At 38.5% G+C, this 26577-nt stretch overlaps 1 protein-coding gene across 4 annotated transcripts in view; it reads left to right on the plus strand.

Moving 5' to 3' along the window:
* STXBP6 (syntaxin binding protein 6) overlaps positions 1-26577 on the plus strand; it is a 339398-nt gene that overhangs the window by 98491 nt on the left and 214330 nt on the right. For all 4 annotated transcript variants that reach the window (XM_078151411.1, XM_021004286.2, XM_021004287.2 and 1 more), the window contains exon 2: positions 9402-9590. In XM_078151411.1, the coding sequence (XP_078007537.1) occupies positions 9437-9590 (154 nt within the window). In that variant the 5' untranslated portion in view covers positions 9402-9436. The remainder of the gene's footprint in view (positions 1-9401; positions 9591-26577) is intronic.

Genomic DNA, 26577 nt, shown 5'->3' on the forward strand with positions numbered 1-26577 from the left:
TTTTTATTATTAAGCTCAGGCATAGGTTCAGGCCTCAGAGAAAACTTGAACAATTATGAGGATAATGACAAGGCTTCTTATAGGAAAAATTACATCAAAGTGTTAGAGAAATAATTCATTTACATATTGCAATCTTGTATATTCCTCTTAGGTCAAAAAGTTAAAGAGAAGATAGATCCATAATCCTTTGCTTCCTTTAATGTTGTAAAAGTTGAATACATTTAGCTAAATGGAGTCATAATCTTCATACATCCCATAAGGAAACAAACTTCATTGAGCAAACACTCTGCAGGTAAACTAAGTCAGATTACAGATTAAACTACATTTAGAGGATTCACAAATAGATTGAGGAGAAGGAGAATTTACATGTTGCCAAGGAGTCAGAGACAGTTGAGATTGTTCCTCCAGCTTTATATCTAAGGAATGCTTTAAGGCTTTTTCATATCCCATGAGATGGGTTTTAGTAAGGTGAGGTTAATATTGATCAAAGGATGCCAGAGGAATAAGAAGAAATAAAAAATTTCTATTACACTAGCAATGCTATGGGGACCCATTGCCCCATGGGAAATGGCCAGAGGTCCAACCGCATCAGCCTCATTTTCTTTTCTAAAATTATCTTTCCAAGTCAACTCACGTCTTTTTCAGTGACTTTTCTGGTCATTCTGTTTGCTGGTAATACTAGCCTGGGAATCTTAGATTCTTAAAATTAGAAAGCTTAAAATCATCTTTAGACCTTATAAGTAATGTAAAATGAGAAAACTGAGGCTCACAAAAGGTAAATAGTTTATTCTGAGTCACATAACTAGTTTGTGATAGAATTAGAACTGAAACCTAACCAGTCACCCTCTCTTCTTCCTTCCTTCTAGAGGAAGATGGGCATATAACCAGAAACAATGATTGTTTATGAAAAAATATATGTGTGCTTGTGTATGTTTGTGTATATGTATATACATGTAATTTCTTCCATATATACATGGAATAATAAATGTAATTTCTTGAGGAGCAACATAACTGAACAATTGATTTATTGGATATCCACTATGAGCAAACACTGTTCTAGCTACTAGTGGAGATAGAAGATTGCAAAAGGGTCCGTGTTCTTATGAAATTTATAGTCTAGTAGACTGAGTTATAATAAAGTTGGGTCTTATTGATGTGGGTGTTTCCTTCCTTGATGCAGATTAGGGTTCATCTACACTCTTGTACCCTGTTTGTGTTATCCTATATATTCTCCACAGAGAATGTGTTCAGTGCATTGAAGGTCTTCTTCTGGGTGTTTTTTCTTTCACAGGCACTGGTATAACATAGCCTTTATTCCACATTCTAGTGACATTCCTCAGCTGTTTCCTTCTCTGGTCACTTGTTCTGTGTAGAAAAGTAAAACAGAGATCTTTTTAGGCTATTCTGGCTAATCCATTCATATTTTCACCTACTGTTTGTGCTGTCATGATTTCTGTTTTGTTATTTGGTAATTTTTTAATAACCAGGTGACACAGTGGATAAATCATTAGGAACACCTGAGTTTGAATCCTACATCAGGCACTTATTTAGCTGTGTGACCCTGCCTGGCACTTAACTGTGTGCCTCAGTTTCTTCTTTGGTAAAATGGGGATAATAATAGCATCAGCTTCACAGAGTTGTTACGAGGATCAAATGATTTAATTTGCCAAGCACTCTGCAAACCATATGGTGCTAAATAACTGCTAGCTAGTAACAATAAAAATAAATGATAATATCTTCTGGAAGTTGTCTTAAAACAAATTAATCTCTCACAATAACAATCTTGATAGTTGTGATTTCTGTGTATCCCTAAATATGCACCCCTATTCAAACATAGGTATTTGTTTTCACAGTACGTTGAGTCCAATTTCTTGATTATGGCAAAAATAATGATTGAATTTGAAATAACTAAGAAAATAGAAATCACATAGAGATAAAGTTGCCATTTCAAGTTTTGTAACTCATCACTAGTATACCTGCTCCCCAACAAGACAAAACAAAACCCAACTCTATTGCATTGGTATCTGATTTTCTTTTTAGTTTCTTTATTGAACTATGTACACATTCTTTCTGATAAGAGACATATAAAAAGTCAGAGTGAAAAATTAGTTTAAGGGCTACATCTGAGTCGTATTTAGTCTGTTATACATGTATGCACATTGTGGGTAGAACTGAGCTTGGGTACCACCCCAAAGTATGGCTTCTACTCTCGTAGGTTCTAAGATATGTTGTGGTAGCTACTCCTGAAAACAATTGCCCTCATCTGAGCACAGGGTGAGCTAAGTAATCCAATAGTTAATTAACTCTTTTTAAAACAAAGACATTTGCTTGAAGATGGCATAGACCTAGAGTGTACTCTAGTATTTTAGAGTATGGTGATAGTGAAAAATAGATGTAGGGAATACACATGGACAAAGCAACTCACAGCTCTGGAACTACAGGTTCCAGGGCTTGGAGGTCCTTTCTTTCCTGTGTAGGTCTCACAAAGTTCCCCTTTGGGTGCAGTAACTCTGTGGTATACCACAAATGTGGTATGTCTTGCTCAGCTGAACTTTCAAGGTCAGTTCCTTTCTGTAGCTTGACTCTTAACTGCCACCCCGGCTCTCTTTTGAGTTCATAGTTTTCTTTTTCCAGAACGTCCTACTCTTCCAAGCTGTTTTCATTCTTGAGTGACTGCTTTTTTGTATTCATATCTGTCTGAATTATGTACTTCAAATCCTTCACCTGGGCCACTTCTCTTTTTTTTGGGGGGGGGAACGGTGAGGCAATTGGGGTTAAGTGACTTGCCCAGGGTCATACAGCTAGTAAGTGTCGTGTGTTTGAGGTCAGATTTAAATTCAGGCCCTCCTGACTCCAGGGCCTCTGCCCTATCCACTGTACCACCTAGCTGTCCCTTGAATAGACAGAATTTGAACTGTTAGGCTGATAGCTATATTCTTTCAGAAAGAGCCAGTGACACCCTAGGACAGGCAAACTCCTTCTCAGTTTATTACCTTAAGGTTTCAGCTTTGAGGCTTGTTACATCCCAGTTAGGAAACAGGAGGGCAGCTTATCCTTTCCTTTCCACGAATCTTCCTAAGATAGGGCTGGAGCAACTTGGTGGGAGATCTCACTCCAACTTATGGTGACTGTCTTGTATGTTTCCCAAATCTTCATTTCTATAGGCTAGGCTATAACTAGGCAATGGTTATTTGTTGAATAATCATAAAATAGCTGGGAGTGCAGAGTTCTCCAGTTTTTTAAAATTCCAAGTCTCTCATGTTATTCCATGCAAATGAGTGGATGGGGGTCAGGGTGGGGGAAGATAATGCCCTGGAATCAAGTTCATTGTTCCTGCTGGCTGCTTAACTGATCACCTGCTCTTTTGATGTATACATAAAGTACTGAAAGCCTCACATCTTTTACAGGATACAAACCTCAAAATTTCATATCCTTTGTAAAGGGCAAAATGATCTTAATGAAATGTAAAAAGGACTCACCCTGTAAAAGATGCTAATACAGACTGAATGGAAGGAGCCATTATGTCTCATTGTCTCTGTCACTTGCTCCTTCATTCAGTAAACCCACCAATCCCTATTCTCAAGGAACTTAACCTTCTGACAGGAAATTTAACTGATTCAACACAAAGAAAGTTTGTGTTAGTAAACTTTCCAAACAGAAGCTGATTTCTCCATGATTATATCATTGGTCTTTTAAAGGAGGAACTAGAAGATTTACATTGATTTTGATTGCATATCAATGGTACCACTAGCTGAAGACCTTAGGTATTGAACTAAGAAACATTGCTACATTTTTGTGTTTTAAGAAGTTTTGTGTTGTACCTAGTAGTACACTCTTATAGTATTGAGAATTTATGTGGCTTTATGTTCACTCATACACACAAGTGCACATTCTCCATATGCTAGGTGCCTTATACACTCCATGTTCTAGGTACCTTAGGAATATTCCCAGGACTTAGATCTCCCAAGTGATAGATGGGATGTGCTCTGCTTTGGTAGGGAGAATTACCAACACTAAAGAAATCACAGACCCTTCCCATGTGGCCAAATATTTTCACATAAGTTTTTCAACCTTGATTTCTATAGCTGCCAAAATGGTAGCAGGCACATCAAGCCTCTTCCTTGTCCAGAGGATCAATGGCATCTTTATATAAGGTAGAGAGACTCCCTAGGAAATTGTTAAGCTTCAATTCTGAGTGATTCCTGCCTGAACCTTGAACAATTATGTTGCACTCATTCTGTTTCTGTCAAGCAAGATTCTGCCATCAGGTTAACAAAGGCAGCTAACTGACTTCACTTAGAAGACATAGTGAAAATTGATACTTTATAAATTGGATGGAATGGTGTAATAGCCATGTCCTCTGACAGAAGGGCACAACATGCCAAGACTCACTCTCTTTAAATAGTCAGCTCCAGCTTGTATCAATTACAATCTAACACAGTAGTAGATACTGGAGTCATAGTGCCTTCCTCTTGCCCTCACTTCTACTTGTTGGTTCCTACATGTTATCTGTTTACTGATGATCATCCATTGGTATATACAGGTAGGAAGAGGGGTGTGGGAACTGGTACAACTGGTGAGTTAGCTCAAAAAAGGCTTGGAGTCTCAGGTGAAAAAATGATCAGGTTTTGGTAATTATGTTGGATTTCATAGTTCTTAAGATTTCAGTTGTGTGGTTTGACTGAGATTCTGTTAGCTGTGACTTCTTGTGGTCATCCTTCAGTATATATTCTCCCAAGTTTGTTGGGAGATTTTATATTCTAGTTTATCCTCCCTATTTCCCATGTGATACTCAGTGATCAAAGTCCAAGATCATTTTTTGCCAATTTCTCAAATGAATACTTGAATCTCCAGATTGTTGTCTCTCCCTACCCTTCTACCCCCTTTAAATTTGGCAGATTTTACCATGTAAAGTTTTTTTTAATCCTATGATAATGATTTTACAAAAATATGTCCTGGGATGGAAAGGCGGGATATAGGACAAAGTTATGGCAACAGGGATTATTTGATTAAGTTAGGTATGTTCTTGTCTACTTTCTTCCTTTTATTATTTTATTATTTTTTATTGCTCAAAGGACAGATTGAAGCTGATGTGCTTTTACTCTGTCTTTCTTAAGGTTCGTGGAAGTCTGGTGAGGTGCCTGGATGCTAGGGAGGTGCAGACATAATGATGATGGTGGTTGTCATTATTATTATTTGAAATACTCCAGCTATGTTATAACTTCTATGTTTATGAAAGTACTTAAATGACTTCTACAGAAGAAAAATATTTAGTGGCTCCTATGAAATCATAGATTGCTATTTGAATTGGTCTAATCAGATTGCTCTGGTTTCTTTCTGACGGCACAAAGTCTTTGTTGTCAGTGATACAATTCACTTGGCATTTTGTGGTGGACCTCTGTCTCTAAGGCACTTAGCATGTAATAGTGTACGGTATAGGTGTCTCTGTGTCTGGCCTGTGTACTCAACTGTAGGCTTCATGCGGGCAGAGAGCACGTCTTTTCATTCTTGTATCCATCTCTATCAGTGCATAGGGTACATATTTGATCTTTGCTAAATGAAAGAATTGACTCAAGTTAGTGGAATAGAAGGGGCAGCAAAGTGATGTAGTGGATAGAGCACCAGACTTGGAGCCAGGAAGATCTGAGTTCATATCCAGCACCAGACACTTATTAGCTGTGCTACCCTAGGCAAACCACTTAACCCCTATTTGCCTCATTTCCTCATCTATAAAATGAGGATACACTGGAGAAGGAAATGGCAAACCACTGTACAATCTTTACCAAGAAAACCTCACAGACAAAAGCTCACGGTGTCACACAGATTCAGACATGACTGAACAATAACTAAAACAGAAAAGCAGCAATTGATTTCCTTTTGAAGAGAGTTCTGGAAGCCCCTCTCTGCTTGTGATCTTTTTCCATACCCTACACCTACATCATTCCATTAAAAAACAAAAACCATTTCCCAACTAAGGAACTGGATTGAGAGACTTACTGCTATTGCTTCTGCACCATTTAGATCTCAGTGACAGATTTTCTCTTGTTTAGTGTTCTTTAACAAGCCTGATAAGCTATTTCAGAACATATATTAGACAGCTGTACTCTTGGAGGGTCAGCCTTACTTATTATTTATGGGATAAATTTTTTGTAAATTGTGCCATAGGACATGACCCTGTATATGGTTCAATTTATTTTCATCAGTAACTAGAGTGAATAGAGTGGTAGATTAGAGAGCATGATACTTAAATTTATACAGTTAAATGGTATAGTCGATGGGAGCACTGACTTTGGAGTCAGGAAGATCTGAGTTCAAATCTTGCCTCATGTATTTACTAGCATTGTGAACCTAGGAAAGCCATTAAACAAAAACAAAAAAAAAACCCTCTGTCTGCCTCAGTTTAATGAGGATAATAATAGCACCTACCTCCCAGGGTAGTGATGAAAATGAAGTGAGATAATCTGGTAAATGCTTTGTAAATCTTAAAAATATATATCTTTATATAGCTATTGGCTATTTACTGTTGTCACTAAGTCATGAGGAAAGTCTTGAATGATGGGGTTAGAATTCAGATTGACCTTGAAAAAAATAAAAATAAACCTGATGGAGATAAATTGGGTAGCAACAAGTAAAGGATGAAAAATAAACTATGTAATCTGAAATGAGGCCTTTTCTGTTCAAGTCCAACAGGAAAGAAAAACATCCTCACTATGAGAATGCAAAGAAGTATCTCTCTCCCCTTTTTTTCTTTAAAAGTAAATACAACCCTGATTCATTTACAATAATATAAAATGTAGGAACTTTCAGATAATATTTCTAAAACACTTGGCCACTGGTCTGTGCAATCCTAAGCAAGTCACTTAACCTCTATCTGCCTCAGGTTCCTCGTCTGTAAAATGGGGATAATACTAACACCTCCCTCCCAGTGTTGCTGTGAAGATAAAATGAATGAATGTTTGTAAAGCACTTTGTAAATCCTGGCTATTATTACTATTATTATTATTTTTATTCGGGCTCCCATTAGAGATATATAGGATCATCTAATCCAATCCTTTTTTCTCACAGATGAGGAAACTAAGGCCCAGGGAAGCGAAATGACTTTATCCAACATCACCCAGTTAGTAAGCGACAGCTTTTAGAGAAAATAGAAGAGTCTAAAAGAAAAAGGCTAGATTTCTTAATATGTTAGCATTGAAAAATAGGGTATTTGGGGATAGGCTAAAGTTATAATATATTTAGGCTAATCAAGGGAATGCTAAGACATAATTAAGTTGATGGTCTTTCAACCCCAGAAATAGTTCAGTTCAGCATTTATTAAGCTCCTGATGTATGCTGGGTTTGACATTTAGTAAGAAAATAACATGATTCCTGTCTTGAAGAAGCAGTTCAGTCATTTTCAGTCATATCTGACTCTTTGTGATCTCATTTGGAGTTTTCTTCATAGAGATTCTAGAGTCATTTGCCATTTTCTTCTCCAGCCCATTTAAAGCGATGAGGAAACTGAGGCAAATAGGGTTAAGTGACTTGCCCAGGGTCACATAGCTAGTAAATGTCTGAGGCCAGATTTGAACTCAGGAAGATGGGTCTCCCTGACTCCAGTCCTGTCGCTCTATCTACTGCACAACCTAGCAGAACTGAAGAAGTCTAATTTTATAACCATGTATCCACAGGGAAACACAGTATAATATGGTTTATAGTGTGATATGATAGGGGAAAAAGTGAAACATTCTGTCTTCTACGAAATTTTGAGAAGGCATGGAATGCTTATTTTTTTTAAGTTTTGATATATTTTGTTTTGATACAAGAGTCATTTAAGGCTTATAGATTTAGAGGTAGAAGGGACCTCATAGATTGTCTTGTCTAACTCTTTCATTTCATGGACATTGGAAACTGAGGTCCTGCAAGGATGTGACTACTTACAGTGTAACATAAACAATGGCAGAGTTGGGATTTGAACCTAGTTCCTATGACTTTAAATCTAGAATACTTTCTATGGTAACACACTGACTCCCCTCCAAGCACTGAAATAAATTCCTCTATAAAACATATTCCCAAAACTATGAATTTATCAAGTGACAATAAGGTAATGCAGTGGAGAGAGGTATATTGGACTTGGAGGCTTGAATTCAAGTCCTATCCCAGATGTTTACTAGTTGTTTGACTTTGGGCAAAGAATAACTTAATTTATCTTAACCTCAGTTTTCTCATCTGTAAAATGGGGATAATAATAGCACCTACTTCCCAGGATTGTTGTCTAGACCAAATGAGATAGCATATGTAAAGTACTCTGCAAATGTTAAAGCTCTCTCCAATTGTTATTTTCCAGTTGTTAACAGAAAAGAGGGATGTATGTTTTAACTTTGACAATATAATAGTAACATTTACTTTTATTTGACCAGAATCTTGTTTCAGAGAAACAGTTTTAGCTGTTGTGCTGAGGGAAAGACTTAACATGTTGAAAATGGCAATTCTTCATTATAGGAAGAACAGCGAGAAAGACTTAAATTGCAATTAAAGGAGGTGTAGAGGAATTGTAAGGAACTCTGTGACTTTAAGGATTCTGGGGCTCTCAGTTGGGGCCTATAGAATCTTGTTCCATGTAGGGTAAGGGAGAGGAAAGACATTAGCCAGCATGAAGAGCACTGAACTTGGCAATGGACCTGAGTTTGAATACTGGCTTTGTCACTTACTGCTTTTGTGACCTTGGGTTAACATCTTTGGGCTTCAGTTTTCTGTAGAATGAAGATGTTGGACTAGCTGTCTTCTAAAATCTTTTGAAGCTCTAGATCTATGATTCTGTGGTGTTAGATGTAGAAGTCATCAGAAAGGATATATTGACAAACCACAGGGCACTTTGGAGTACTTAATTTCTCCCAAGAAAGGCATTAAGGTTCAGATGTACTTAATTTTTTATGGTCATAATTAAGTGGAGGACCATGCTCTTTTAATGAAGACAATGTTATAAGTAATGGTTAACCTAGAAATTGAAACTGTAAGAAAAACAACTTGCTACCTATTTTACTTATTTTTGTAGTATTATAGTATTCTTGGTACTATACAGAACTATAGTACTTGGTACCAGATAGTACTGGGGCAGCTAGTTGGCTCAGTGGCTAGAGCATTGGGCTTGGAATCTGGAAGACTCATCTTCTTGAGTTCAAATACAGTCTCAGACACTAACTCTGTGACTCTAGGCAAGTCACTTAACCCTATTTGCCTCAGTTTCCTCATCTGTAAAATGAGCTAGAGAAGGAAATGGCAAACCCCAAATGAGATCATGGAGAGTCAGATATTATTAAACAATACCACTATATGGTATATTCTAAAGCATCTTATATTATTCTTATAGGGGAATCTTATAGTAACATTAACTCCAATCCTCCTTTTGGTTTTTGCTTTAGAGAAATTACTGGGTGTCCTCCATCTTTGATCTACAATGAGTGCCAAATCTGCAATCAGCAAAGAAATTTTTGCACCTCTTGATGAGCGGATGCTGGGAGCTGTCCAAGTCAAGCGGAGGACCAAGAAAAAGATTCCTTTCCTAGCAACCGGCGGTCAAGGCGAATATCTAACCTACATCTGCCTGTCAGGTAAGAAGGAAAAAAAAGATCCTAACTGAAACAACTTTACACTTAAAAAGTGATTAATTCTTAGTGATACAGAGCCTAACTGTTCAATCTCTATATAATTCAGGTCCTTTGTCTCCCCAGTTTCCTGCTTCTATACCTTTATTTGGCCTTGTTTCTATAGCGGCAATGAGAGATGATGAATTTTGAGTTAGGAAATTTGGCTAAGGGTTTTTAGGTGAGTTTGAGGATTAATGCATCCATATGTTACTTTTTGTTCAGTTCTGCAGATAATGGAGATTTTACTAGCCTTTCTTTTTTCACTTACTTTATAATTATTTCTGGTTATCTGGATGGATTGTGCTTTGCTGGTGGTGTGAGATGCAGCAAGTTTCATTTGTATAACTGGTGCAGATAAGCAATGATGGGTGATGTCACAAGATGAATCCTGGCACCTTTTGGAATGTGAGAATGTCGACAAGTCTCTCAGTTCATTGCTTTGTCTGATAGCAGGTGACTTGTCAGCTAGATGCATCTCTTTTATTAAGCTCCCTTTGAGCACTGTTTTCTTTTTCTGATTGAGACTAGGAAGCATTGCTGCAGGATTCATTCTGGACTCATAACTCTGATTTTTCTGATAAAAATAAGAATGAGACTTCCCATAGGATTATAGGAATTTCTAATCTGGTCCCTTGGGCATATGGAAACACCACACTTCAGACTGTTGCTTTGGACAGGGTGAGAGATAAATTGAGCTATACCTTCAAAAAATAATCCTTTTTCTCATTCTTTCTGTTCTGTGGGAATGATTTCTTTCCCTTTTCTCTTTTGAATCTTTCTCTGTTTTTTTTTTCCTTTTGGTCAATATGTTAGACATAAAAATTTAATTGGAATATAACTCAGGGAGGTGATAATTTTTCTTAGAATCATGATTGCACAAGTGTGACTGTATTTAGTCTGAAAAAGTGTTTTAAGCTTAGCCTGACTCAGGCCAGTCTGGTAGTTTAAGTTTGAGATTGGAGCAAAATGAGGCACAGGTAAAATATCTAAGGTAAGATAGAGATTTTCCTAGCCATAGCTGAGAAAGTATAATCAGCAAGGTTATAGCATTGATCCAGGTTGGCATAGCTTCCTTCTTCCTCTGTTGGCCTGCTGGTCAGAAACTTTGGGGAGAAGCTGCTGACTCCTTGTCCTTGGGTACCAGGAAGCTACATCAGTGCCTTAAACATTACTTCCCTGAACCAGTTAGATCTTAACGGTGGTGTCATTACCTACACAGCAGATACTGTTCCTACCACAAAAGAGAATATAAGGTTGAGATGTTAGTGGAAATTTAGAGATCATCAAATGAGGAAACTGAAACTCCAAATGGTGAAGTGACAAAGTGTTTTGTTTTGGTAATAGTAAAATAATAGAGGTAAATGATGGGCAGCTATGTGATTTGGTGAATAGAGCACTGGATTCAGTAAGACTTGAATTCAAATGCGGCCTTAGACACTTACTAGCTGTGTGACCTTGGCCAAGTCACTTAACCCATGTGTGCCTTAATCTACTGGAGAAGGAAATGGCAAACCCCTCCATTATCTCTGCCAAGAAAATCCCATGGACAGTATGGTCCACTGGGTCATGGTGAGCTGGACATGGCTGAACAACAACAACAACAAAGATAAAGGATGCCCAGCAATGCCAAGAAACGAAAGGACTAGAATGAGCAGCTTTGTGTTCTATTATCAGTTAGATAACTTTTGAGGCTTCTACCAATTTTCAGATTCTGTGACTCTATCACTTGCCCAAGGCCACACAGGTAGTAAGTTTCAGAGTCATAATTTGAAATGAGGTCATCTTATTCTAAATTAGGTGTTCTTTCTACTGTACTGAACTTCCTTAGAAACATAGCCCTCTGCTAGAGTTGTTGGGTTTTTTTTAATGGATTTTTAAGCTTTTGTTGTAGAAAATAAAAATGAGACTGCTGATTGTCAGACCATATGTACCTTCTTTACAAATACTAGATAATAATATTCATATTTTTGCATAATGCTTTGCAGTTTCAAAGCACATATGTGAATATTCTTATTTAAGGTTTTGTAGGGTACCATCCCCATCTTATAGATGAAGAATCAGAATGCCCTGGAGATTGAGTTATAACTGCTAATATAATGTTGTGTGATTAGTAGACATTTGGGTACCAACAAGGTAAAAGTCATAGAGGCAGCTTGGTGTAGTGGCTAGAGAGCTGGCCTTGGAATTGAGAAGATCTGGGTTCAAGTCTTGCTTTTGCTTTATGTTGTTGTGGGCAAATCACTTAGTTTCTCAGTGCCCCTGGAAACTATAAAACTATAAGGCACGGAGTTGTTGCTGGGCGGTATCAGTGGAGAGAATTTCTCTATTGTCAGTAAAATCCTAGGCCTAGAGGCTCTCTCACCAATCATGCCTCTCTACTTCCCACACTAAAAAAAAAAAAGTGGGGGTTTAATGACAGAAGATACTAGGCATGCATCCTAAGGAGCTCATTGATTAAGAAGAGAGTCCTCACATACACCAACATATTGAAAGCAACACTTTTTGTGTTAGCAAAGAACTGGAAACACAGTGAATGCCAATTGATCAGGCATTCACAAATGGTGATATACCAATGTAATGGAATGTCTTACTGTGCTGTAAGAAATGAAGAATATGAATACAGAGAAGCATGAAAAGATTTCTATGAATTGATGCAAATTGATGTAAGTAGAACCAATAAAGCAATATACACAATGATCACAATGATGTAAATGGAAAGAAGAGCCACCACAAAACCATCTTTTAAAATATTGCAAAATTACAGGGAACAAATAGGGCCCCAAAGAAGAAATGTGAAAAGTCACCCCCTTTACCAGACTTCTTAGCTGAGGCGCAGGGTTATATGGGTTTGGAACAATCCATATATTTTCAGATTTTTTTCAATATATAGATTGGCTTTGTCTATATTTTTTCTTGTCCTCTTTTAATTTTTTAAAAAATAAATTCTATATCTTACGGGATGGCTTTCTGAGGAGGAAGAATGAGGAGAGATATAGTGTGAAATATAAATGATGTAAAAACAAAATAAATTAAAAACATTTTAAATGTACCTTTCTAGGAATAGTATCATAAGACTTTATTGTTAGGGAGAACAGAGCCTTGAAAATGTTTGTATTTTCTTTAGTTAGGGGTTCCTTGTGTTGATAATGAAAACATTTCATCAAGTTGAAAAACAATTTGATTTATTGCTGAGTTGAGTCTGAGACTGTGGGATTTTGCCAAGACTGGACCACGGAGATAAAAAGATTCTTATGTCTGGTCATTTTGCTCATATCCTACTTTGTAGGTGTCTTTTTTTTTTCCACCTTAGGAGGCAATGGTAAGGGAAAGGTGACCTTTTAGTCCAAAAGCTAACAGTTCTTCACTGGGTATATATAACTGAACAGTTTTGCTTGGATTTTGGCTATTCATTATTGCGTGCCTATTTCTGTCTTGTCCTGTGCAGGAGTGATAGGGAGATTCTGACAACCTAATCTCTGTGAGATAGCGTAACCATTGCCTCTGCAATGGAGGATAATGACCTGGGAAAAAGAAAAGCTAGGCTATAGGAGGGCTGGGTATCTGTTACAAATACCCATCAGCTTCAAGCTTCAAGTCTCAAACTCTGAGCTGTGCTTTTCCACTGCCTTCTGATTAAGGAAGATCCTTTGTTCTCACTAGCTCTTGCCACTTGACTGTTTTAAGTTGTGTAAGTATAGATTGTTGAAATAGATCTGACATTTAGGCAGATAGCATAACTGAAGGGGAGGAGGGGGAGCTGGGTGAGATTGACACCCAAGTCTTTCCAATTCTGATTTATTTTTTAATTGAGAAGGAAGAATAAGGAAGCATCATTCACAGTTTGCACTATTTTCACACTTTGAGTTCAACCAAGGAACTGGTAGCAGTTTTTGGAGCCCACCTGCTGCTTGAAGACATGTCAGTCTCATCCTTGATGATGTTTGCCAAAGCCAAAATTCAGTCTCTCCTCTCTTCTCATTCTGACTTACTGTGATTGTCTTTCTGTTCCAGAAGGGAAGATAGAAGTGGAGTAGCTTTATTTAAGAGGCTGGGAAGATTTGTGTGTTCTTTTTTCTGGTTGTGTGGGTTCCTCCCCCCACCCACCATTTTCTTTTTAAGCACAGATTTCCCTCGACTGATTCTACCTTTCCACCCCAAATCTTTGAATCAGACTGATGTTCTCTGTTTGGAATTGCCGAAGCAGCTGCCAAACAAAAGTTTGGTCTGAAATGAGACTGTCCCCTTCAGTCTCCTCTAGCCAATTTTGGGTGTGATGGCGAAGGTGACCAGTCTATTCCTGATGGAGTTGACTGAGAATCATCATTTCTTTTGAATCCATGGGAAATTATCATATTTAGAACTGGAAGAGACCTTACAGGTAACCTCATTGTGATTTGTCCGAGGTCACAGAGGTAGTCAGTAATATAATAAGTATTCAGGCTTTTCCAAATTCACTGAGGTTTTTTGTTTTTTGTTTTTTTTTTTAAACTGACTTCAGGGTAGCAATCTGAAAAGATTTTTGGCTACTTCTGCAGAGAGAGTACAAAGTTAAGGAGATTATTAAATTACATACATATTATATATTCCAAACATTTTTGTAGACATTTTTCCTCATATAAGTGTGTTATTTAGAGTTTTTTTTATTTAAGTAGTGCTTTATTTCTCTGTGTTTTTTAACCCTTTTCCATAGAACTCCTATCCTATGGAGTAGAAGTCTGTTATGACCATGATACTTACTAAATGTTGAAATGAGTTGCTTAGGCAAAAAAGGAATCAGGAACTCTCTCTCTCTCTCTCTCTCTCTCTCTCTCTCTCTCTCTCTCTCTCTCTCTCTCTCTCTCTCCTCTCTCTCTCTCTCTCTCTCTCTCTCTCTCTCTCTCTGTGTGTGTGTGTGTGTGTGTGTGTGTGTGTGTGTGTGTTAGTGTATAAGGGAGGTGGATTGGTCCTTTTTGGGATGGCTTAGATACATAATTTGGGATGAGGGAGGCATCGTGGTTTAGTAGAAAGAATGATCAATTTAGAGACAGAAGACCTGTCTATATCTGGTGACTACTTTGTGTCTTGGGTAAATCAATTAACCTCTCTGGTGGTTAATTTTCTCACTAAAAAAAATTAACTGTTTTCAGAGGTGTCAAACTCTGGACCTGCACAAGTGGTCCAAACCAGATTAAAGTCAATTAATCATTCAATCAATAAACATTTATTAAATGTATGCTATATGCTAGGCACTGTGTTAAGTAAGCACCGGGAGTATAGAAAAAGCCAAAGGAGCTTACAGTCTAATGCGGGAGACAGTATGCCAAAAAATACATACAAAGCAAACTATATACTGGATAAATAGAAAATAATTAAGAGGGAAGGCACTGGAATTAAGAAGGGTTATGGAAGGCTTTCTATAGAAGGTGGAATTTTGGTTGGGATTTAAAGGAAGCTAGAAGGTAGTAGTTGGAGAGGGGAGAGCGTTCTAGATATTGGAGACAACCAGAGAGAATGCCCAGAGTGGAGAGACAGAGATGGAGATGGAGAGTCTTGTTCCTGGAAGAGTACATGTATGGGAGTAATATTTCAGAAGACTGGAAAGGTAGGAGGGAGTAGGTTCTGAACGGCTTTGAATGCCAAACAGAGCATTTTATTTTTAATCATGGAGGCAATAGGGAGCCACTGGAGTGTATTGAGTAGGAGGTGATGTGATCAGATCTGTGCTTTAGGAAAATCACTTTAGTGGCCGAATGGAGAATGGATTAGAGTAGGGAGAGACGTGACCCACCAGCAGGCTATTGCAATAGTCAAGGTGTGAGGTGATGAGAGCCTGCACTACAATGGGGGCAATGTCAGAGGAGAGAAAGGAAATATGTGAGGGATGTTACAAGGGCATAATCTACAGGTCTTCGCAACAGCTTTGATATGGAGGAGTATGAGGTAATGAAGAATTCAAGATGACTTCTAAGTTGAGAACTTGAGAGTCTGGGAGGATGGTGTTGCTCTCTACAGTAGGAGGGAAGGTAGGAAGAGGAGAGGGAAGGTTTAGGGAGAAATATAATGAGTTCTGTTTTGGGCAGACACATTGAATTTAAGATGTCTACTAAGCATTCACCTGGAGACGTCTAAAAGGCAGTTAGAGATGCAAGATTAAAGGTCATCTGAGAGTTAGGGGCAAGATAGGTAGATCTGAGAATCATCAGCATAGAGATGGTAATTGAATTCTTGGGAGCTAATGAGATCACCAACTGCAGTAGTATAGAGGGAGAAGAGAAGAAGGCAGAGGACCAAACCTTAAGGGACACCCCGTGTGACTTGGAGGAGGCTCTAGCAAAGGAGATAAGGAAAATTAAAATGTAATTGGAAAATGTTTTTAAAAAATAAAAATACAATAAAACATAGGTAATGTTAATTTGGGGTTTTCTAAGTTATTATGTAGTTGGCAGGGCTCTGTTTCTATTTGAGTTTGACATCACTGGACTAGAAGATTCAGGTCCTTTCTAACTCTAAATCTATGATCTTCGTTGTGCTTGGAGGGCCAAGAAATTGAAAGAGATAGTGTAAGAACTCCATGTTTCTCCTTTCACTTTCAGATCTTAAGTTATATATAAACCATTGGATAAGAAGTAAGGGATGCGAGGCAGATTGTTAAGTGGTACCTAATAAATTATTTCAACAGTCCATTATTAATTCAGTTCAACCAAGATTTATTAAGCACCTATTATATGCAGGATTAAATTATAGTCCCTGCTGTCAGAGAGGTCTAAAGGTGGGAATAAAGCATTTAAACTGATGATAGTCTGAGGGGGGAGAGAGAAGCATAAATAGAAGGTATTAGGAAAGGTAGGTAATAAGAAAGTAGGAGACCTTTTGAACTGAACCTTGAAGAAGCTAAGGATTTTAAGATACAGAGGGGAGAAGGTAAGGCATTTTAGGTGTAGGGGACATCCTGTTCGCAGGTACAGAAGCTGGAGGATGAAGGCTGATTTTGGGCAGCAGCTAGCAGACCAGTTGACTGGAACACAGAATATAAGAAAGGGACAATTGGGAGTAGGAAGGTACTTTCCATGTTATCAAGTAAAGTCTCCTCATTTTACACATGAAGAAACTTAAGCCCAGAGAAGTTAAATGGTGTACCCAAAAAATGATGTGAAATGCCTGGAAATGAAGTCACATCGTAAAGTGCTTTCAGTGCTCAGCTGGAGAATTTGTATTTTATTGTACCAGCAATAAGGAGTCCCTGAAGATTTTTGATTGGATCGGGGAATGACAGGTGTGTGTGTGGGGGGGAAGACACGACCCTATGGTCAGGTTTTTACTATAGAAGTTTGTTTTTGTTTGTTTTTCGGGGCTGGGGGGCAGCTTTGTGGAGGATTGATTAGAGAAGGGAGATATTGCCAACAGGGGGAGCTTAGTGAGTAGAATTCAAGAGGTAGCATTATAAGAGGTGATGAACGGGGAAGACTGTTATGTGAGTGGAGAGAAGGAGGCAGATGTGGATGGATAAATGGAGAAGTAGAATCCAGCTTGCCAGCTGATTGCATTTGGGGAGGGAAAGAGAGGAATTAAAGATTAAACTAAACTTGTGAATCTGGGAGAGTTAGAAGGTTGGTGCTATCCTCAACAGAAATAAAGAAGTTTGGAGGAGTGGAGGAGATTCAGTGGGGGAAAGTTACTAAGTTCATTTTGAGGCATGTTGAATTTGTTGTGCTTAGAGGACCTCCATGGAGAGCCATCTAATGGGCAATTGGAAATGCAGGATTCAGGAGAAAGATTAGAGATAGATATTTAGATATGTAAAGTGGTGAGTATTGAACCCTTGGAAGCCAGTGAAATTATCGAGACAAATATTGTTTGGACCTAAACAATCCTTATGTGCAAGGCTCTGTAATTGTTACTGTTGTAGTAGTAGTTATCTGAGCAGTATTAGGCATTACCCATCATTGTTATTTTGTGGGTATTCTTTTTTTTTCTTTTGGTTTTAACCAAATTCTTTTGGTTTAACACTTGTTTAATAAAATGTAAAGGAAGTTCTTGAATTTGTAACAGGGACTGGCGCATGCACTCTGGTGTCTCCCCATGTGGCAGAGGCTAAGGAGCCTCCTTTCAGGAGAACAATGATGAAATATAATGGAAGTGCTTTGGAGCAACCATGGAGTAGGATAAACATTCTGTAACTGGTTTCATTCTGCTAACTGTTCAATGAATGGTCTTCTCTTTGGCTGTAGTGACAGAAACAATTGCCAAATTAAGGCGCCTTCAGAAGTCCTTTAAGTTTGTCTCAGGCTATTAATTCTTTTCCGGTGCTCTCTCTTGGTTTGACTACTTCACTCAAAGGCATCTGGTGGGGGATGGTGCTATAAGGTGGAGAGGCCTTGGACCTTCTCCACTCTGAGGCTGCCACACCCAGGAAAATGGGTGTTCAGCCTTGAAAGAGGCTGGAGGCTCCAACCTTGTGAGTTTTGAAAACTCAGGAGAATAAGCCTCTGAAATGTAGGAGTAGGAGTCCATATTAGATTTTGCAGCCAGTGCATCATCAGAGCCACAAAGAGTAACAAGTGGCCTTTGAGGGGAACGTTTGGGGTCCTGCCCAGCAGTGTCTGAGACAAGGACTCATCTGACAAGGGTGCTGAATTTGGATATGAACTTGGCTAGACCAATGCTATTGAAGCTGAACTAAGTCTGAGCTCACTGTCCCCAAACATCAAGTTGGAATAGTGGGAAGTGGGCCCCTGACATGTTGGGAGAAAATGTCGTTTGTTGTTGTTATCATGTCTTTGAACTAAATATCTGGGCAGGAGGACCGAGTTCAAATCCGACCTCAGACACTTGACACTTACTAGTTGTGTGACCCTGGACAAGTCACTTAACCCCAATTGCCTCACCAAAAAGCAAATAAATACATAAATAAAACCTTTCAGTACATGATGACAAATTTATCAAATTCGTAGTCTTATCAAAGGCATCAGACCCCCTTCTAGACACGGAGTAAAGCTTAACCATGAGTACTGTTTTGGGGAAGCTAGGTTGCCCAGTGGTTAGAGCACCAGCCCTGGAATCAGGAAGACTGAGTTCAAATGTGACCTCAGACACTTGACACTAGCTGTGTGACCCTAGGCAAGACACTTAACCCCAATTGTCTCACCAAAAAAAAAAAAAAGAAATGAACTAAATATCCTTTTTTAAAAGCTAAGTGATTTTTAAATGGTTAAATGGAACTGGGGTACTAGTCACTGGCACACAACTGGTAGAGGTTCAAGTTGATGTTAAAGATACCCCAAGCCCCTCAGAGTACCCCCTACAAGTCTGTTGGGAAGATATAGCAGCCTGGCTTTGCAATAGTGGTCCAGAGATACTTGTTAGACGTTTTAAAAGTTAAAACTAATCTCGGCAATTAATGGTTTATTATTCTTTTTTAGCTAGAATCTATTGATAGACTCAAGTAAGATAGGATTAGCCTTGTCTTGAAGAAATTATGGATATTCCTCAACTGTAAAATGGAGAGAGTAATAGCACCCATCTTGTAGGATTGTTGTGGGGATCAAATGGAATGTTTGTAAAAAGCACTTAGAGCAGTACCTGGCACACTGTAGGTGCCATGGAAATGCCTATTACCTTCTCTTACCCCTTCCTTCTAGCATTGTTTAGTGCAAATAGTTCAGCAGATACTTAAATATTTGCCAAATGTAATTGAAGATGATATTTAAATTAAAGAGCTACTGTATACTTTATGAAGCTACTTGATCTTTTGTTTTTAATCTTTTAATTTGTTTACAAGGAAAAGCAGCAAATTCCTCTCTCCTGACTCTTCCCCCTCCCAAAAAAAAATTAGTCTCAAGGAAATTCCATGAAAAACCAGGTGACTTCTTGGACAGCAGATAAAACATTTAGGTCTACTGATTTTTTTTCTTTTATAAAGTGTTGAACCAGAGGCTCATTAGGAAGTTAACACCATAGCTTGTGATTGATAATATTCCATCCTGAATACATGTGAGTATACAACTGCTTTTAAAATATTTTTTTCTCATTCTTGGTTTTTTGTTTTTTGATTTTTTTTTTTTGGCTAGGCAATGGGGTTGAGTGACTTGCCCAGGGTCACACATCTAGTAAGTGTCATGTGTCTGATCTGAGGCTGGATTTGAACTCAAGTCCTCCTGATTCCAGGGCCAGTGCTCTATCCACTGTGCCACCTAGCTGTCTCCCCCCATTCTTGTTTTAAGTCAGTATGTGGTATGTAGGACTATACTTCCTGTCTTAATTTTCCTAAATAGAGATAAAGATCTTGCTGTTGCCCTCTCTAAAAAAGGAGAAGCTTATCTTTGTGTTGACCAAATTATTCCTGTATGTTTTATTGGAAAGCTCAAAGTTTGCCACTTCAAAGAAGTTTTAAATTAAGAAGTTTAACATCTTCCTCATCAAAGCACAGACATGACCTTGGGTTCCTGAAGACAATGCTATCAGAGGATAAGGTCTGACAAGTCCTGCCAAGGTGGAAAGTCTTTGACTGTCAAACTGGTGACGGGTTCCATATTTTTCATTTCAGAACCATCCTACTTAAGTTCAAAGATGTTCATCATCTGATTGACTTTGTGGTGATGAATCTTTAGGTCATAGCTACTCTTCCAAGAACATCTCCTAAGGCCTAGAGGGATTGTGACTTGCATTTAGTGGAGGTAAAAGCCGTACCAGTGAAATCACTTATCCCTGGTGTATTAATGTAGCATTTGGATTAGTTAGTGTTATGAGGTGCTGGGGGAGAAAAAAAAACTTTTAAAAGTAGTTATGATTACCCTTTGATGAAACTACGTATATATCTGGAGGGCTATAGGGAATAATACTATAGGTGGTACCTGGCAGTCATTCTGTGTTCACAATAATGATAATAATAATAATAATGACAACAATGGAAATAATTTGTGTAACTTTTGATAGCCTTCATTGAGCCCTCCACCTTTTATCAATGTCTTAAGGTAATAAAGTAGGAAATGTCTCCCCAGTTCCACTTTATATCCAAAAATAATATATTATTATGGAGAAGTTTCAAGGTAGTATTAGCAAACAAAATGGGGTGCCATGGAATTTTGTGGGGCCTTGGAGACATATTGAATTTGCTGTTAGCCATGTCAGGGCAATGAAATTTCATTGATAATGATCCAACCGAAGAAAGCAGTCATATTCAGTATTTCTGAATAAGGTTCAATTTAGTCTTAGGACACATGAATATCAGTGAGGAAATAAAGACTATAAAAGTATGCCACAATGTTCAAAGTTCGAGTTAGTGGAAAAACCCACAAATAGATAATCATTTGTGTATCATCTAAAGGTTTACAAAGCACATTTGATCCTCATAGCAGCTGCTAAGTGCTTCTTACAGATGAGGAAATTGAGAAAGACAGAGGTTAAATGATTTGCCGCAGGAAATAAGAACCTGCGGCAAGATTCGAAGTCAGGTTTCCCTGACTCTGGGCCCAGTTCTTTATGTACTGCACCATCTGCCACTATATAGGAAGTTGTTGCATGCACGTACATACTCACATACACATATTCACATTCGTATTTTATAGAAGAGGAAACTGAGGCAGAGAGGGTAGGTGATTTGCCCAGGATCACATAGGTAAGTGTCTCAGGCAGGATTGGAACTCCAGTCTTTTATTCATAGTGATATCTTGATGCTACAATGATACCTAGATAATTATAAGGTTTCTTGAATACTCTTAACTTACAGATGCAGAAACTGAGACACAAAGTGGTGCAATAATTTGCTCAGAGCCACGTAGGTAGTAACTAACAGTCAGAATATATATTTTGTAGGGTTAAGACTGGACCTGTGATTTCTTTGCTACAGGCAACTCATAGATGAGTTAACTTCCTCTACTACACAGAAGGTTGGTACCTTCTTTGTATCTTATGGTCCTAGAAAGTTCTACAGAGCTCAAAGACTTGCCCATGGTTGTATGTCTACTATGTGATTAGAGGGTAGTCTCAAACAAGTTTTCCTGGCTTTAAGACTGGCTGTCTCTCCACTAGACAACATTGTCTCTCAATTTGATGCCCTGGAATTTTGAGAACATTTGGTGAGATTCTTCGTGAATAGATTTTGAAACTGAGGTAATATAAACATTTATCATAACATGCCCAACAAATAGAGAATTTTAACTTGCTTTTTATCTGGCTATATAGCATAACACCCTTTGTCAACAATATTCAGATGGTATGGGGTGTGTGTGTGTGTGTGTGTGTGTGTGTGTGTGTGTGTGTGTGTGTAGGGAAGCACTGGGTCAATGAGTTGGCATACCCCAATTTGAATCCTAACTTCTACTTTATTGCCTATGAGTATTTGGTCAAGTCACAGCTTTTCTGAGACTAGATTACCTCATCTGTAAAATGGATTTTTTTGTTCTACTTAAGGATTCACTTGAATTAGATCATCTGTTAAGTCTGGCCTCTGATTACTAAAGAGAGGTAGGGGGAGAAGAGGAAAGAAAGAAAAACAGGAAAAATTAATACAGGATATCTGGAGGTTGAATAAAATACTCAAGTTAATAAATGTCCAGTAAATAAAGTCCATAAAATTTATCAATCTGTGCTCCTGACCCATAAACATGTAGGATTAATGAAATGAAATATTGTTTTGAAATCAATATCATTTTTGGTTCACTCAACTTGGATAGCCCCAACGATTAAGTGGCTCTTTCTAAAGCAGTTTCCCTATTAAAGCACAAGTAATACTGCCACATGATCAGGTGAAGTACTTTTTCAGTTTCCCATAAGGACTTTTAGGTAATCTTAAGAGATGCCTGTTTTTCAGAGGACACTTACATTAATTCTGAATGTTAAGTTATGAAAGTCTCAGCCAGCCAGAAGGAGGAAATTTATAATATCATTCACTTAGAGATAAGTGAAGTGATCCCATCCCATGAAGAGAAAGAGATAAAGCAGCAGCCAGAATTTTGAACAGAGCTTCACTAAGATGACTGGCAAATCAAGTATCTCTATCACATTTTTCTAAGTCAGGCCAGGAACATTTTCTTTCTATGGCAGGCTATGTTTGACAAGATGAGGTTTCTCTTTATTACTCCTGTGTTGATAGACACAAACAGGTGATCTAGTCTATGTCTCCCATATCTAATTTGTGACACATCTATTGATTATCTGCCATTTTTGTGTCCTGAATACATTGCAGGTTCGTGCATTTTATTCTGCCTATACCCCCTGTGGAGATAAGTGAACTTGGAATAAAATTTGTCAATAATCTAGAAGAATATGTCTTTAAGAAAAGGAAAAATAAAGTAGCATAATTATTTACTAATATTTTTAGGGTGACTTAAATTCAATTTCCTCATCTTTAAAATGAAGAGGTGAGACAAGGTGACCTCAATGCTTTTCAAATCTGATTCTTCATAGCTGGTAGAATGCAATAATATTAGGCTTATTAGGGCTTTGGAAAAAAATGAGTTCTAAGAAATATACACATACATTTGTGTGTGTGTGTGTGTGTGTGTGTGTGTGTGTGTGTGTGTGTGTAAGTATATTTCTCCATAGATTTTTCTATCTAATCTTAAGTTCTTCATACTGATGGAATTATAGGTTCCGACCAAATTGCGTATGTGTGTGTGTGTGTGTGTGTGTGTGTGTGTAAATGTAAGTATATTTCTCCACAGATTCTTCTATATAATCTTGAGTTCCTCATACTGATGGAATTATAGGTCCTGACCAAATTGTGTGTGTGTGTGTGTGTGTGTGTGTGTGTGTGTGTGTAAATGTAAGTATATTTCTCCACAGATTCTTCTATATAATCTTGAGTTCCTCATACTGATGGAATTATAGGTTATGACCAAATTTTTTTTTTGCCTGGGGTGGGGGTGGGAGGGGGAGGGGATGGTATAGCATATTGAGTGCCAGACTTGGAATCTAGAAGAATTGGACCCATATCCCTTACTAGCTGCAAAACCCTAGACAAGTCACGTATTGAGGTCTAAAGCCACTCCTCAAGACTTCCCTACCAAGTCAAAATTTGAAGTTGTTAGAGGAAATTACCGCATGGAGAATTCTCCACAATGAAGAAGTTACAGATCACAGCATCATAGAGCTATACTTGGAATGGACCTTAAAGACTGAAGAAGATGAAGAAATTGAGGGAGGTTGAGACTTGACCATTCAAGTAGTCATGGAGATAGTGCCAGAGGTTTGTAGGAAAAATGACATTATATTGTTTGGAAAAATTATTATGCTGTTTAAATCCAGCCTTCTGTGATTATCTGCTCCCGTGAGGTTGCCTGACCCCAGTAACTGTCTAGGAATGCTGGAGATGACTGTAAGTCATTTTGGGCTCCCCTAGGTCCTGGATCTATCCAATGCATTCTTGTTTGGGTTACCACACCCAGGACATGTGATGGGTCCACCCAAGCTTGTGTTTTGGGCTCCCTTGTGTTTTGGTCAAGTTGCCCTCTTGGCAAAATTGCTTGATTGTGTATAATGTCAATCTTCCAGATCCTGGAAGAGAGGGAGCCACACCTCCTTTCCAGCTTGCCTCTCCTCTACCAAATGACCTAATATATTCTTTCTAAAACTATTTCAGATTTTGGTGTTTCTTCTCACGAATGACAGATTTGAATCCCTGTCATTTGGCTTTAAATTCATCACTCTTTCCTCTGTACTACTATATGGCCTCATTCATACATGTGTGCAAGTGTGTATGTGTGTTTGTGTTTATGTGATAAAACACTGACTTGCTTTATAAATCAAGAGAGGTTATCAGAAGCATCCCCTGACTGTTGAGAGAAGCCCTGAGTTGGCAGACAAATGCCATTCATAAATAAAGCAGTACGTGCTGAACCACCAGGTACATATGGTTAGAGCACAACCAAACTTCAAATAGTTGTTCCGCCTCTCAGACACCCACATGGAACAGTGAAGTGGCACCCTATATTTGGCATAGGCATTATTCACGACCATGTTAAAGACAGCCTTTCCTTAAAAGTCTGTTGCTCAGCTCCTGCAGGTTTAAGTCTCTATTGATTTTGGCTGTGTTACACACCTAGTGGTGGCCGTTAAAAACAACAACAACAACAGAATAATGATGATAATAGTAGCTTGTATTTTACATAGGCCTTTGCAGGATTGTTTTGTTTGTTTGTTTGTTTTTTTGAGGCAGAGTTAAGTGACTTGCCCAGGGTCACACAACTAGTAAGTATCTGAGGCCAGATTTGAACTCATGTCTTCCTGACTTCAGGGCCAGTGCTCTATCCACTGCACTACCTAGCTGCCCCAGGCCTTTGCGGTTTGAGGCATTTTCATATGATTTCATTTGATCTGCACAACAATCCTGCAAGATAGGTAGTCAAAAATATTACTAGTATGTAGAGCTTAGGCACCTGAGTCAGGAGGGCCTGGCTGGGTTTGGGTGCGACCTCTCGCACATAGCTGGCTGTGTAACCTTAGGCACGTCACTTAATTTTTCAGTATCCCAGGCAACCTTCTGAGACTATAAGTTGCAGAACAGTAGCTTCATCTGCATGACTAGAAGAAATTACCACCTTTCTGAGCCTTAATTTCTTCATCTATAAAATGGGGGTGATTGCTCTTACACTACCTCCCTCACAGAGTTATCATGAAGAAAGCACTTTGTAACTTTAAAACTATGCAGATGTGAGCTATGATGGTCACAGAGAGGTAGTGTATCACAATGGGTAGAGAATTGGCCTCAGAGCCAAGAAAATCTTGTGTCTGTGTGATTGGTGTAAGTCATTTTACCCCTCATTCCTCCCAACAACTCTAAGGCTGTAAATTACAAAGCAGTTATAAATGGCATTGGTAGAGAGAGTTGAGAGCTCTTTATGCTGGTGAAGTCACAACTCCATCAAAAACAAAACAGAATAAAACAAAAAACCACAACAATCTTTACTTTACAGATGAGGGCATAATAACCATGTAGCACTCGGAGGTTTTGCAAAGCACTTCACATACACTGTCTCATGTGAGCCTGACCACCTCTGTGAGAAAGGTATTGCATGTATTGTTATTTCTATTTTTACAGATGAGGAAATTAAGGCCAGAGAGGTTTAAGCGATTTGCTGAATCAATCAAGAATTAGTTAGTAGGCTTATGCTGTACAGAAAGACAAAAGCAAAACTGTCCCTGATACTGAGGAGTTTGCATGCTAAAGAGGAAGACGTGTGTGTGTGTGTGTGTGTGTGTGTGTGTGTGTGTGTGTGTGTGTATATAGTTATAGTTATATTACAAAGCCAGTACATTGAGGGGGAAGCACTAGCTATTGGTAGAGATCAAGAAAGGCTTCATATAGCTCCATATGTCCAAAATGGAACTCATTCTTTTTCTTTCAAACCCTCCCCACCTCCTAACTTCCTTATTACTATAGAGGGATCACCATCTTCCTAGTCTCTCAGATTCCAAACTTGGGTTTCATTCTCAACTCCTATTTCTCACCTCCCCATATCCAATCTATTGCCAAGGACTATTGATTTAACTTTTGCAACATTTCTTGAGTATGACACCTTCTCTCCTCTGACATTGCCTCTACTCCCTCATCACCTCACCCCAGGACACCACCAGGGCAGGTTCAGACTGCCTCAGGTCTCTCCCCATTCCAGTCTATCTTCTTTATAACCACTAAAATGATTTTCCTAAAACACAGATCCTACCAAGTCAAGCCTCCCCCACACCCCCAATAAACTTCAGTGGCTACCTATCACCTCCAGGAGCAAATACAAAATGCTCTGCTTGGCATTCAAAGCCCTTCCTAACCCAGCCTCCTCCCACCTTTCCACTCTTCTTACGCCTTTCTCCCCAACAGGTGCTTTTTGATCTAGCAACACAGGCCTTCTGGCTGATCTACGAACAAAACACCCTATCTTTGAGCTCTGGGTATTTTCTCTGGCTGCCCCCCATAGAATGAGAATGTTTTCCCTCATCATTTCTGCTTCCTGGCTTCCTTTAAATCCCATCTAAAATC

This window comes from Phascolarctos cinereus, unplaced genomic scaffold, assembly GCF_003287225.1.
Source record: "Phascolarctos cinereus isolate Bilbo 61053 unplaced genomic scaffold, phaCin_HiC Scaffold_3;HRSCAF=262, whole genome shotgun sequence".
In the NCBI taxonomy this organism is placed as follows: domain Eukaryota; kingdom Metazoa; phylum Chordata; class Mammalia; order Diprotodontia; family Phascolarctidae; genus Phascolarctos; species Phascolarctos cinereus.